The sequence below is a fragment of the Lytechinus pictus genome, chromosome 8, assembly GCF_037042905.1.
Source record: "Lytechinus pictus isolate F3 Inbred chromosome 8, Lp3.0, whole genome shotgun sequence".
In the NCBI taxonomy this organism is placed as follows: domain Eukaryota; kingdom Metazoa; phylum Echinodermata; class Echinoidea; order Temnopleuroida; family Toxopneustidae; genus Lytechinus; species Lytechinus pictus.
The window spans coordinates 4,689,312-4,704,754 of NC_087252.1; the positions used below are offsets into that span (position 1 = coordinate 4,689,312).

Genomic DNA, 15,443 nt, shown 5'->3' on the forward strand with positions numbered 1-15,443 from the left:
CACAGAGGATAATATGCCTTCGGTGGGAAAATTAATTATTCTTTTAACTTTAATATTGCGAAGCATGTAATGAAGCTTATGACACACAATTAACAGTTTACTGTTGTGTGAGCTAGTGCCTGTGGTAAGGCATTTAACCTCACTCTCAGGCCCCAAAGAGAGAACAATAAGCCTTAGGAGAAAAAAAAAATTTCAATTAAATATTTTGAAGCATGTAATTATGCTTATGAAATAACATTTCAGTTTCCTCATGAAACATCATTGCAAGCACTGACAGCACCTGGGGCCTTACTGCTCAAATTTTTGCAAACCTCAAAAAAGCTCCTCAATACCTTTACAGGGGTATTCCTGACTGAAAAAAATATAATTTGAACAGATATTTGTTTTCAGATTTTGATGAAATTTTCAGCATTTTGCTCTGTGAATTTTACTCTGTTTATTTACACATATTTTCTGCCCAAAGTACCCCTTTGAGTGCCTTATGAATCACCATATTACTATCATTACATCTCATCTTTTATTATTTTTGCAAAGAGGAAAAGATAGATCACACTCACGTTGTTAACCTATCAAGATGGGGTAATAACGTTGACTCTACGATCTTCAGTTCCTGTGCCTTGTCCATATCTTCATTAGTGAGGTACTGGTCTCCGAAGATGGAACCAAGTCCTAGCGCCCTCTTGTGACGGAAGTCAGCCAGGAGATCATCGACCTCCTCCCTGGCTAGGTTGCGAGCAGCGATGAAGACGTTCCTCATCGCCTCTTCATTGCTCTGCTGTGTGTTGATGGTGTGTTCTGAAAAGGGCAAAATATGAATGTTTATCTCTATTTCCATTTCCAGAATAAGAACAAGTGCATTTCTATGTCCCATTCAATTCCAATTATGATTCTGATTCAAATCATTAGCAGTTGTTAATTTGAATGATTTGTTAGAATAATAACAACTTGCACTGAAAGTATGAAACTGGACGGGAAGGAGACTGTACTACCACCAGAGGAGATACTACGATTGATGAACAGGCACTCAACTCAAGCCTACAGAATAGTGGACTTAAAGTAAGGAAAGAGACATATTTTATTATCAATTTATGGACTAGCATTACAGGTATATAATCTACATTTACTTATTGATTTAAGTACATTTTCATAAAACAAATAATTCTATACTTCCAAAGAGAAATATGCTTGCTCCATAAAACTGTACTCTGTGATATACTACACAGTTTAATACCAGAAAAGGGATATGCATAAAATGACTTTCACGCATAAACTTTTAAGGAGAATCTTGATACCATTGGGGTGTATAAACCAATTACCGGATGGGCCCTGGCTTACATTGAGTTGTGATTGATCCAATCACAACTATGGAAATCCAGTGACTACATTTTAAAAATCCATAACATCAACTTACCTATATTGTTGACAAAAGGTTCAGACATCTGTATCCTCAGAGGCTGGAAGAGATTGAAATGAAAAGAATACACAGTGAATACAGACATAAGAACAACGTCAAGCTAAACACAGAGACCATGCCTGCTGGAAGATAATTGTATTGTGAATTCATAGAAATCTTGATGAATAGAAGAGAAAATTTTCTAGCCATAAATGTTTTGGCCATTCCTGTGATGCCGTTCCTGAATAAAAGCTGTTCAACTCCCCAGGGAGTGGAGAATGTGCATAAACTGTGTGAGGGAATGACGGATTGAAACCGATGGCCAGGGTCATGTCAAATCTGTAAGCGCTTAGATACGTGCAGTGGATGTCTAAATCATGTCTTATGGACGTTGCATTTTAAATAACCAGATAGTAACTATAATATTTTCACCTTTAGCTAATCATTATACGCTCTGGAAATCACTGCGCAATAAAAAGCATAAAATCAGATTTTAATAATGCAAATTGGCAATGCTTCAGTAAAATCATAACTTGGTAAATAAAAATAACCATTTCGCTAGCCATATAATGCTTTGGCCATTCCAGTGGTGCCATTACTGACTAAAAGCAGTTTAACTTGAGCTAATCACTGCGCAATAAAAACCATAAAATCAGTGTTAAATAATACAAATTGGCAATGCTTCAGTAAAATTACAACTTTGTTATACTTACCCCTCCACTTCCTAGAAAAGTTGAGAAGATATCATAAACCCATTTCTTCATATCCCTCAAGTTTCCACTTGCATATGAGTCTGTGACTAGGTAGAAAAACTGTATAAAAAAGAATTACAAAGCACAGGTTGATTTCAAACATAAATGCCCGTTATTGTAACGATCTCATAATGAGTTCGCACAGAGTGTGTTTGTATGTACATTATTTTGGTACAAAATGTGTAATTGCTAGGAAAGTCTGATAATTGAAAATGTAAAAATTACAATGCATTTAGTGACGCTATACATACAAAACTACATAATACCGTTCACACATTAGAAATAAACATATCATCAATCAATACTAAAGACTATATGTACATCCATTTTGGATAACATAAGTTTTCAACTGTTTCTTGGAATCTATCAAGAGGTTTCATATCTCAGAGTGTGGGAAGCTTTTTCATTCTCTTGCTTCACAAAAATACATCAAATACCGCGACACAAACTTACCAGACTTGAAGGGTCGCTGTTTGAGATAAGATAATGCAGGAATACAGCCATGTGTGCTGATTTCTTCTGAAGCTGCTCAAGGTCATTGAATGGTCCATGATCTTCAAGCTAGACAAGATTCAATCAAGAAAACAGCCAAAAATTAGACAATCAAAGAAATACAGTGAAACCCATCTATACAGATTCAATCAATGAAAATTTAGAACGTTTGATAGAATAATAGACACACAACAGGAGAGTGTTCCATGAATCAAATAATAAGTTAAAGTCAATGACTAATTTGTTCTAAGCCAATCAGATGCAAGGATTTCAGTAGCTTATAACAAAGATCACTGAATATTTGTTTCATGAAATGCCCCCCTGGAGGTAAACTAGGCAATATAAGCACAGGATAAAAAGGAAAACAAGGTCCAAGAAATCTTTGAATGGTATTCTTTAAATATTCTAACCGAAGCAAAGATATCTTATTGGGCTAAAAAGCACTCTGAAAGAAAGCATTTTTGTTATATAATACCAATATGTTAAGAAAGAGTGAAACGGAGAGAGCGAGATATGTAGTACCTTAAAGATGGTAAAAGCGCACTTAGTTCCAGATACATGTATATCGCTGCCTTCTACTCAATATGTATTTGTTTTGAGCTTCGCAAAAAGACCTTACCACAAAAAAATATTAAATGAAGCCAGACCTAGATGAGTTAAAAATGTATATCTTTTTTTCTTGAGCCATAAATGATCAGCATTTATAACTGCAATATTAAAGATTCCTTTATAGGAAATCTTGAAAATTGCAAGGTTATTTTTCCCTCATTTTCCATAACCAGTACATAATACCGTTCTTGTATACATATTGCTGCATCCTACAGCATATCAAAATTAATGCAAAATACACAAGCACAAAAAGATATTCATTATTTTTTTGCAAGAGCCTTTTATCTCTACTCAAGATTTCCGTGACTTTTTGAGGGGGTCAATCAATCAAATTTCTAGGGCCCCATTTATACAAAACTTAGCAATTGCATGTACATGTATGACTGATCACTCTGTTTGATCTCTTTCTAAGCAATCAACTTTAAAAATAAGCTACACAAATCACCTTTCAGCTTCATATTTTATACCACGCCAGGAAGGCCTGTTTTTATTTTAATTAATAGTATACCCAGACCTGCCAACCTCTGGGAATGAAAAACTGTATTCTGTGATTTAAAAAAATGTATTTTTCCCCCAAAAAAATGTATTTCATAATAAAATGCTTGGCGCTCAAGCTGCATGCAAGCTAAAATGCGCACTGCTCTTGCAGATGGAAAAAAAAACATTGAAACATGTGTATATCTTCACCCTGGTTTTAACAAAATGATTGAAAAAAAACAAGTTACCTGAAATTACAATGATCTAATAACCATATTTGTGTACGTTTTAAGAAATAGAGACATATAGAGATGATTTTTATCAATAAAATTACGATTTTGTAAAAAAAAAATTAAAATAAAAAAAAAACATATTTTTTAAAGAAAAAACGTACTGCCGTATTTTGGTTGCAAAAACGTACTAAATACGCCTAAAACGTACTGGTTGGCAGGTCTGTATACCACTCATTTCATGGATACCATTAACTAAACTCTTGCTTGTCATAAAAAAGGGCAGATCCTGCTCTGTTACCCTCTTAATAATGTGGGTCAAGGACGATATTCGATATCAAAGGCTGTTCATAAAGTAACACAAAACATTATGAACTGGAATAAGGAGGAAATCAAACTGTGTTGCACACAAACAGTTATTACTGCAGACAATATCTATGATCATCTGATCATTAAACTCCTACATCTAATTTTCACAGATATATAGTTTTCCCTTTAACTGGGAATTAAATCATTGGAGATGTATAATATTAATAATAATGTATAATTATGTCTCATATTTTGATGCTTTGTTTGTAGATATAAGTATACTTTAGATACGGGTTTATAAAACCCTATGAGATAATGTTGACAGTTAAGGAATAGAATTTTAAAAAAACATTGTTGTTTAATAACAAAAGTGATTTCAATGCATATAACATTAGATAATCCTAAACACAATATGAAACACAATACAAAATCTAAATGAAATTGCTAAATAAATCACTTCAACCTCTATCATGAACAAAATCATGGATTCTAACTTATCACATGCTTTTATGGAATGAATAAAGTTCATCAAAATGGATTTACAACCTGGGGTTAGATTTGAAAATATCTCCAAGATGCAAAACAAACTTTTACAAATTCAAACACATGATCAACTTCAACTATGAAAACTTTTACAAAAATCTTTAAAAAATGAAAATAAATAAATAAATAACACTCTTCATTTTTTTAAAAGAAATGTACAAGTTAAAGTAAATAAGAACAGACAGGATTCTTTAAAACAAGTTTCTTAATTTGTTAGTTAAAAGGTGCACAATCATAGATTTAAAATCACCATCATAAATAAATTAGTTCTTGAGGATTCTACATAAAAGCATTACAATGAATTCCCACAAATTTAGGAGTTGTATTCATTAACCTAATTGACAGAAAAATTGGCTATTTACAAAATGGAAACAATTTTAACTGTAAAATTAGAATTTCCTTTTTTATCTCATCAAGAAGTTGCAAGAAGATAAACTCTACACTATAAAATATAAACCCCATTCAAGCAAGATCATATTTCCAGAAAATTTACAAAGTACTGTAGGTCTGTGTATAATGAGAAATGCTACTTGAATCTAGGCAAATTTAATTTTTAAGAACATTTTAAAGAAGCGAATGTATGCGTTATACAGATTCTTTTCAAGTTCTAGAATTCTAAGGAGAGGTCATGTTCCAAGAAAATATATACAGAAACTACATGTTTATGAATACTTGAAATAAATGTTAAAATAATATCCAAGTCCTTTGGAAGCGCATAGAGACATTTTTCATAATCGTGATATGCGTGCGCTATACAAGAACTGTTTATTATTATTATTATTAAATAGTGAGAAGATGCTGATGTATATAATTTAGATTTTGCTCTAGGAAAAAGAAAATCTGAATGTATGCATGAGGTCGTTAAAGAAGAAAGAAATTTGCATAATGACACGAACAAGCAACACGCAAGCTTTACACTGATAACAACAACAGATGGGAACAAGTACGTTTGTGTCTGTTTATGCCTGAAGAATGGTTTGTTTTTCATACATTTTCAAACTGGAATATACTTCGTCAGAGGTTAGGCTAGCTATAAAGTTTGTTTGGGAATTGATCGCCTTGTAATGTTAACCAACACCCCTGCATAAATGAATATAACTTAGTCTGCAGGCACAGACCCTTGGTTTTTGCAATACGCAAAGTGCACAATGCAGAGTCTGAAGAAGTAAGACTAGATTCACTATGTACTGTGGCTGGCTGTACACAGACAGACAGAGAGTTTGGCATCTAGTCTTCACTTTAAGGCGACCGCACACCTTACGACTGGTCTGCGACCCGATTTCAGAATAAAATGCCGTAGAATTTGATGCTAATATTGAGATTTGGAATATCTTACTGTGTAATGTTATAAATCATCGTACGAATACCTATGATCAAATCTGTGACTATGCTATCATCCTTCTTAGAATAAAAGAGAATTTAATATCCAGTCGTAATGACGTCATAGCAGTCGTACGATTGGCTACGATTTGAAACTAATTTGGCCTTTACTCCAAAATAAAGGCTTGCAATCTTTCAAAATGGTTATAAGATTATTCTTTCAATTGATATTAACCTCAAATAAAATGATATGTTCCATTCACATCTTCAGAAAATGAACAAAATGCGATTTGTTCCAAAATCGGATCGCGAACAGTCGTAAGGTGTGCGGTGGCCTTTAGACATGGTTTGGTTAAAGTGTCAGATATGAGTCTGTGCTTGCAGACTAAATGTAAGTGTGCATTTTACTCTCTTCTCCTCACCCTCCCCCCCCCCCTTATGGAACTGCTAGAGGAAACAAAATTGAAGCCTGCCGCATCCTGAATGTCCCTTTCTCACCACACTTCACCAAAATACATGTTAGATCTTGTAAACCCTACTCTTACAAATAAACATACTTTAATATACTACTCCCTTTCCTATCAATCTTAAATGTTCTATCATTAGCAAGAGCATTTGCATTGTACAATCCATTCGCCCTAATATAATGTTTCATTTTTATTACCTCTATTAGGATTGCTGCTTTCCCAGCCAAAGTCTTTCAAAAGAAAGGCAAAAAATGCTACTGTAACTTAATGATCTATCTACATTTTTAAATTTTGTTTTATGTCTTTTATAGCGTACTAGTACACAAAAGCTTTCCGATAAATGTGTTTAGTGATAACAAACGCCATTTCTTGTTTAGCATTACTTCTAGCACTGAGTTTTGCAAGAATTTCCTTTTTTTTCTAAAGAATTCCATGGCTGCATTCAATCAACACTGGAAACATGTTATTAAAGATGTTTGGTTCAAAGCTTTTGAGGTTGGTAAAAAAAGAACGTCTTTCAAAACACAAACAAGAAAGACTTAAAACATGTATGTTTGTGGAAAGGTAATTTTGCAGAAACATGATGGTTGAAAGGACTCGAATGTAACATGATCTTAATGATTCTATTATCAATTCTCTTCTGGTAACGCACTTTAATGCAACAGTCGCATCAGCAAAACAGACTCAAGACCGACAAAAGCTATAACGATCGGTTTGGAGTCAGTTTCGTTGATGCGACTCTTGGATTGATCAAGTGGCAGGGCTTGAAATGAGGGAGAATAAGGGCTAATGAACTTTACATGTAGCTTGAATGTTGTCTCAAAGTTACTATGGTTTGTGTTTGGGAATCATGAATTTGGATGTCTTGGTGGGTATTTCATAGAGCTGTTTGTAAGTTAAGAGCGACTTTAACAACCACTGGTGATTCTTTCTTACGCATTAAACCATCGCCAATGAACATTTAGGTGTATACCATTTACCACAAGAAAGGATCACCAGTAGTGAGTTTCATAAAGCTGTCTGTAAAGTCACGCATGACCTCACACATGACTGGAATATGTTCTCAGGTGCTAATTGAGCTGCATAGGGATATATCATCTAGCACAAGAAATGGTCACCAGTCATGACTGGAATATGTTCTTAGGTGCTAAGTCAACTACATAGGGATATATCACGAGCACAAGAAAGGGTCATCGGTCATGTGAAAAGTCATTTGTTACTTACAAACAGCTGTATGAAACACCCACCAGCGACTGAAACTTGATTGAATACACCCTTTATTGATTAGGTTGATCTACACCTGGGTGAGTGGCAGCAGTCTTGAATAAATGTTCTCTCCACTTATGTTTGTGTTTCTGGTGTAACAAAACAATTCGAACCAACCAATCACTGAGGCATTGTTTGGAAACGGCATAGTGACTTTAAAAAAAAAATGATTTGAATGAATTGAATGAATTGATTTATTTACTTCGGAACTGGTGCTTACAAAGGTGGTGTTTAATGAAATGTTTTAATTTTTATTTTCCAATGTTAAATTCACGCTTACCTAACACTGCAGTCAGGTTGCAATTTGTAAGTAATAATTGGCAATTAAATGCAATGAGATCCTCTACCCTTGCTAAAGAGCGGTTACTAATTCCAAATAAAATCATTTCCTATCAATTACAAAATAGTGGGAAATCCGCTACATTTGAAATGAAGAAAATCAAAGATCTATAGAATAGAGTTGAAGCTCTAATTCGGCATTTCCATCTTGAGGAAACCTATAGTCACATGACCTTTAACACCTCAATTGATTGGATGGTTTGAATTCCTTATAAAGCCAACTGAGGATGAATACAAAACAAACGCAACAAGCTCTTACAAAGACAGAAGCATGAACATGTCTATCAACCGTGGAGCAATATGCAGTATTGTCTTGTAAAAACAATGCATTTGCACTTACTTCAGGAGGTACTGGAGGCACCTACGATTTCCAAAAACCAAACATAAAAGAGGACACAGCTCAAATAATGATACACAGATTACAAAGAACAAAATTTACACTACATTTTAAGGTAGATAAGAAAAACAAAATCCTTGGGGGGGGGGGGTTGGTGGGGCAGGATTGAAGATTGACAATTGAATTGGTGGCACCGAAAATTTCCAAAAGCAAATTTAAATGAATACACAGCACGAATCAGAATACAGATTTTACAAACAACAGACAAATTAACACAAATCATACAAAATTCTATCAGCGGTTTTCTTACAAAGAATAATACAAGCATCACAAAGAACCAACATTACACAGATTTGACAAGAACACAAATCATTTTTTTTTTATTGTGCGAGTCTTCCCATTTCTGTCTTCAATGAGAGGGGAGAAAGTGTGGTGCTTTTGAAAGAAAAAAAATATCTAAAAATAAAAACTTAGAATAATGGCTTGTGTTTCTATGTTGCACAACTGTAGGCTTTAAAAAAGTCAATATTGGAACCGAAGCTGACATAAAAGAAGTGGGGAAACATCTTTACAACATTGAACAACCTAAAAGGTTGAAGATCCCTCTTTCCTACTCTCCATAAGACAGTCCCCATTAAATAAGTTTGGAAGAATTAAATTATCTTCACCTATCAATAAATTTCTGTCAGGGGCTACCTAAACGTCAATGAATTATTTAAAAACTTCTGTTTAAAGAGACCGATATTCCCAACTAGGCAGTCCGATTTGATAGGGACAGTTGGTAAGGATAAAATCATCTTCATCCACTAATACATGTATCGTAGGTAATAGCTACACTTAAGAGATTTAATGAATATAATTAGCAAGAAATGTGTTTGAAGAGCATTTGCCATCAATATGCTCATTGAGGATACCTTACCGGTTCGTTATCAGATTGGAAGTCGTCTTCATCCATACACATGATGTTCTTCTGGCCTTGGGGCGTTGGTCCAGGAGCATGGAGTGAGTGGAGTTCAGAGACCGCAGGTGCGTTGAACATCTCCGGTTGTACAACGGTAGGCATGTGAAACTGAGGCATATCTGCCGTGTCAGTCATCACTCTTGCATGCTAGATGGATTGAAAATGAAATGGACAATATTTTAGTAGTGTGGAGGTGTAGAGTGATCTCCAGTGTCTGACTATAAACAAGAAAGTTGGGGTTCAACCCTCGGCCCAATTCTTATGCTTACGCATTGTCTTGCCCATACCTCTATTTAGAAAATTCAACACTGCCAATTTAACTGATACTATCAAAATAAAGGCAGCACTCTTTATGTTTCGATATATGAATAACATGTTACCAGCTATATTCAATGATTATTTTCTTACGGTTGATAAAAAACATAGTGTTAATACAAGACAGAGAAAGAATATATTTGTGCCATATTCACGCTTAAAACTACGACGAACTCTATTAAACACAAAGGGGCTCAATTTTGGAATAGTCTTGACCCACTACTTAAAAGAATGACCACCGTTACTTCATTTAAAGCTGAAATTAAACAGCATCTTCTTGCCACTTACAAGTGATTCCTTCATATTGAACCAAAACTAAACAAACAGTTATATGATATATTTTGTTTTATCTTGTTTTGTCATGTACTTTGTAAATATTGTAACTTGTTTCATGTATTATTTCAATTGCTATTTCCTATGTATTTTATTCCTACTGTAATTTATTTGCTGTATTTGTATCACTGTTATTTATCTGTTATGGATCCCCCTGCTTTTCAAGCCTCTGGCTTTCCTAGGGTGTTTGATCCTCACATTTTACAATGTATATATCTACTCATGTGATTTTTACCTAATAAATAAATTGAATTGAATTGAAAAATTGAATGATCGTACACCCCCTTTTTTTACTTTCCGTCTTTTTGGCGAAGAATTCATATTTATTTTATTCCCTTTCATACTTTTCTTTTCCTTCCATATTGTTTTAACCAATACTGATTTTAATATACAAGTATCATAAGAATATTCATCTTTGTACACTTTTTGTTCTAACTCGTCAGATTCACCAATGAATTGCATTAATTAATAATTTAAATTTATAAATTGTCTTCCTATAAACATTCAATTTCTTCATCTTTATACCATAATTTTATATCAATGCAATCCATTTTCAGTGTTAATAACTCAGCAGTGCCCTTGTAGAAAGGGTATATTCTTAATTAAGTTTGTTTAATATCTCCTAATAATAATAATAATAGCTGGATTTAAAATCGATTTTTGCCTGAGGATACAAAGCGCTGTGATCACACTGAATTTTCATGATACTATGGACAAATAAATAAATTCGAAATTGAGTTTAAATGCAGTTGCTTTGTCCATAACAGTTTAAAAAAACAAGGTATTTATTTACATCTGATTCTATGAGACTTGTTTCTACCACTCCTTCCATAGGAGTGACAGCCTCCATGCCTAGCATCTTAGAGGTAGCTGCTTCACCATCCTCAAACTCAGGATCCATCGTCTCTCCTGGTAATGACTTGGTCTAAGAAAAGAAAGAAGTTAATCAATAAGAAACTATGAGACTCTTTTAACTTTGAATTCAACCTGGTAGCTATGACACCTTACTATAAGTCATAGAAACTGTCACAGAAAAAAAATGACAAGGGCCAGCCAGAAATTAGGTCTTGGCTCAAAGAGAGCGTTAATGTAATTTTCTTCATCTTTATGGCCACTTCAGAGGTTCGCAATACAAAATAAAACCTGAACATCAGCAAACAAACTAAACGTACTGGATTTAATTCTGGATTCTATTTCTGCAATTCTGGATTTCTCATACAACAGAAACATTTTATACAAAGGAATCCAACAAGCATCTACACTGCTAATCCTCATATGGGGGTGCAGCAAAGCTTCTGGGGGATTTCTGCTTAAAGACACCACACAGATTTTCAGTAAGGTACATAGATGGCTGAATCGATGTACTGAACCCAGTGGTGACTGAAATCCTAATTAGAAATAATTTTGGGGGGCAAAGCCATGTGTGAGAGCAATGATCTGACTCCCCAACTCTTTGTCTTATCAAAACATCAATAGACCTTATTCATAGGCATCACCAAGCCGCCATCTTAGAGGTTGAATCCATTGCCTTGCATGTGTTGATGATCTGCAGATGGTGCATCACTGACAACTCCGATTACACATATTCCTACATAGCCTCTGAAGGAGGGCGCTATGAGCTTATCACAAGCAAAAGGTATATTGTTAGAAAGGTCTGTCACATCTTTCCGTGCAAGGTTTGCAGGTGAGTCGTGCTTGATTGCCCACAACTCGACCGCAATAAAGTTTTGAGCATGTTCAAAACTTTTCTGTGTGCAAATCAGACTTGCGTGCACTCCTGAAGGCAACAGCCTGAGAGATACCCGCAACTCACATACAAGGCTTGCATGGAACGAAGTCACTGGGTCTTGAGGTTTACGTTACACGACTTTCACCATTCTTACCCTTCCTATTGCCTCAATGTCCTTCTTCTGTTTCTTGTCCCTGTTGAGTGGTTCAACCACGTTGACCTTGCCGTTTCTGACCTTCTGCCTGGCTACCTCCTTGGCCTGTGCGTCCGAGTTGTTCCTCTTGACCCCTGCTGTAGGCGACTGGTTGTTGATCCGGGTGAACGTCTCGGGACTACTTCTCTGTCTGTGGTGGCTTATTCCTTGTGGTAACTGTGTCATCGGTCAAGTTTATGTAGAGATAAGGGAGTAATGGATGGAAAGGATTAATTCCACATGCAAATCACATTTTCATTGTAAGCGCTTTGGGCCTTATGAGAAAAGCGCTGTATAAGTAATGAGTATTATTATGCAATAAGGGTACTGGATGCATGGTTCCCTGACATTTGCTCCAAGGACATTTGCTCCTTCCAAAATTCAACACATGAAACCAAACACAGGCCCAAACTTCAAACCTAATCCCAACCATAATCCTAACCCACGGATCATTCTGAACCAAGAATCCCATCACAACCTCAAGCCTTTATACCTTATATCCTGAGAGAAATTTGTGGAGGAGCAATTGTCGCAGGAAAAATAGTTGCATTCCTGGAAAAGGTTTACATGTACATTGGGGAGCAGGGGCGGATCCAGGATTTTCAAAAGGGGGGGGGGGGCAAAACAAATTTGGTCCAACCACAAATTAAGGATATTTCGTGCCCGAAAAAAAATTTGACAAGCAAAAAAAAAGAAAGGGTCTTCAATTTCAAAAGAGGGGGCACACCTCTGTTTTAATGGCATTTTTACATTACAAATTCTAATTTTGCTTCTCAAAGGGGGGGGGGGCACATGCCTGCTGTGCCCCCCTGGATCCGCCAGTGTTGGGGAGACTTCAACTTTGGTGTTTGTGTTAGTGCTGGTTTTGGTGTCGGAAGCAGTTCAGATTGCATTGGCTTTTAATACACCAACACCTAATGTAAGTTTCCATACAGGAGCCAAATTACATTACATTGGTAGCTCAACACCTGGTGTTGTGCTGATTTTTATGTAAAAAATCATTCCAAAAAGAAGAAAAGATCAACACCAAACTAGAAACTGGACAGTGACACCAATCTTTGATCCAGTGTTTGCAAGACAAAAGGTAGCAAAAGAGAAGCAGGTAACTGATCACTTGGCTTTAGATGTTTACCCAAAATTTTGAATAAGAAAAAGTTTCATTTATAGTAATGATCATCCCTACAGATGACAAATTACTCCATCAAATATTAGTAATACATTTTGGGTAACATAAAATCTCAAATCTCATAAGTATTGCAGAAAGGGTTGAATTTTATACCAACTTTATAAAATCCAATTGCAAATTCTTATGCATCATTGATTGGGTGAAAATCAAGTCACATTCGATTTTCAACAGGCTACTGAAAACTTAATTTTGTTCGTTATTCAGTTGATAAGTTGCAGGCAACTCTGTCTAAAATCTCTCTGAACAAAAGGGTCTGTTTGACCAACAGAGGCAAATATTTTGACATTATTGATTTACATGTATCACAGGTAAGTTTAATGTAGATTTGACTACACCCTTGTTCTCATTTTATGAAATAGTGATTTTTTTTCTTTGGTGTATATGAATGCTGAAGATTTGTTGTTAAAGTAAGCATAAAATATATTATGTTCATTGGTCTTTTCATTTGGTAAAGTAGTTTTTAATTGACCATTGATAAATCAACACTTCGCTTTTTTTCCACAAAGGCCCAGAATGCCCTGATCAATCCAGAATGTTTTAATTCATGAATTATAAACAAATGAATGACACACAGACTATTTACTAAAATTATGGCATTAAAAAGAGTATAAATAATTCATTTGTTTGCTGCAAGAGTTAAATACACCACATATTTTGCCCAAGTTGTGAGCCACAATATATATACTTCATATACTTTTTTGGTAAAGTTAGTTACAAATTAAAAGAATGTTAGATACAGAATGAACAAAATTGATAGTCTCACAAATTGTAAGTAATGAAGAAGTTCAGTTGCAATGAAAAGCAACAGGGTTATATAAATGAATGCGACCAGACATAAAATCATCAGTTTCTGTTAAAATGAATTAGTATTGGGGATTGAAGGGACGGGGAAAAACAAACAATAGCAAATTCTGTAATTCCCAAAGGAGTTTTATAAGCATTCTCTTTCAGTACCTGATGTTTCTTTCATGTTATGTGATGAACATGGTAATAGAGCCATTAATACTAAAGAGATTTAGTCTAATTGCTTCAGGTTTTATTGCATACATATTTTAGACAGCCTTTAGCCATAAACTAGGCCACAGTCTCAATCTTTGATATAAACTTTTGAGTTGACGAATTTCAGACAAATTTCCAACAGGGGATATTTTATTTCAGTACATCTTTGAGCTCATCAGTCAGACCGCAGGTCCCTATGCTAATGAGCAAAAAGGCTAGATTCATCCAAATCATCTCGTGGCTGAATCCTTCTCCTTGCAAAATCTCGTGATTCGTGAGATTTTCTTTCTCTAAGAATTTACCTGATTTAACCTCAAGTCAAATGAAATATTATTGCACCATCAGATAGACTTTATTGGTCATTTATTTTGTATCCAATATTTTGATAAATAAGTGAATTTCTGGCCGGAAAATGTGCCTCAAAACTGAATTTTCTTCCTGTTTTCTTTCGCAAATTGTGCAAAACTTTTTATTTTAAGCCTCAATGATATATATATCACCATAAAGCTGAACTTCTGTACTTTCTCACAATGCCACTCTTGAAATGCGGCACCTTTTAATCGGGTCAAGATCACACTTTTCCCACCAAGATATAAGACAAGATTTCTGAAATTTTGTAGTTGCATGAAATCCAGAGTTCTGATTGAATGGATAAGGTTCACAGAACAACAGGCGCGGGTAGTTTGAGAAGATTACCACATGGGAAGTGTGGCCTTCAAATGAACCCAGGCACTGGAACTGTTGGAATTTGCCAGTGTGGGGTCTCTTTGACCAATCAGAGAGCAGTATTCTTGTTTTCAAGCTGCTTTTTGTACTTGGCCAATGAAAAGTGTGATCTTGACCCGATTAAACCAATTCTTATTTTGAAACCTATACCATTTTAAAGCACACATATTCAGCTTTATCATGATCTAAAAATAATTTGGGCTCAAACAAAAATAAAATGTAAAAATAGCAGCTTTTGTCAGGTGACACTAATTATTTTGTAGCATATTTTAGATCAAAAGTTTAACCTATATTACAAAATATTTGAATAAATGGCAACACATGACCTAAAAGAATGATTCTTCTTCTTTACAATGATACCAAAATCATTAAATTCGATGCCCAATTAGAGCAGCAATGACCGAATGAAAAGAAGTGTTTTGGTCCGCATCAAGCTCATTAAATATGCAAAACTTCTCGTCATGAAT

At 34.9% G+C, this 15,443-nt stretch overlaps 1 protein-coding gene across 1 annotated transcript in view; it reads right to left on the minus strand.

The window, feature by feature from the left end:
• The window catches only part of LOC129266447 (rho guanine nucleotide exchange factor 12-like), a 116,635-nt gene that overhangs the window by 62,861 nt on the left and 38,331 nt on the right, over positions 1–15,443 (minus strand). Inside the window, exons 9-16 of the mRNA XM_064103408.1 lie at positions 12,027–12,242; positions 10,937–11,068; positions 9,454–9,642; positions 8,538–8,558; positions 2,599–2,706; positions 2,107–2,205; positions 1,412–1,454; positions 558–795 (exon numbers count right to left, since the gene is read on the minus strand). Of these exons, the coding sequence (XP_063959478.1) occupies positions 558–795; positions 1,412–1,454; positions 2,107–2,205; positions 2,599–2,706; positions 8,538–8,558; positions 9,454–9,642; positions 10,937–11,068; positions 12,027–12,242 (1,046 nt within the window). The remainder of the gene's footprint in view (positions 1–557; positions 796–1,411; positions 1,455–2,106; positions 2,206–2,598; positions 2,707–8,537; positions 8,559–9,453; positions 9,643–10,936; positions 11,069–12,026; positions 12,243–15,443) is intronic.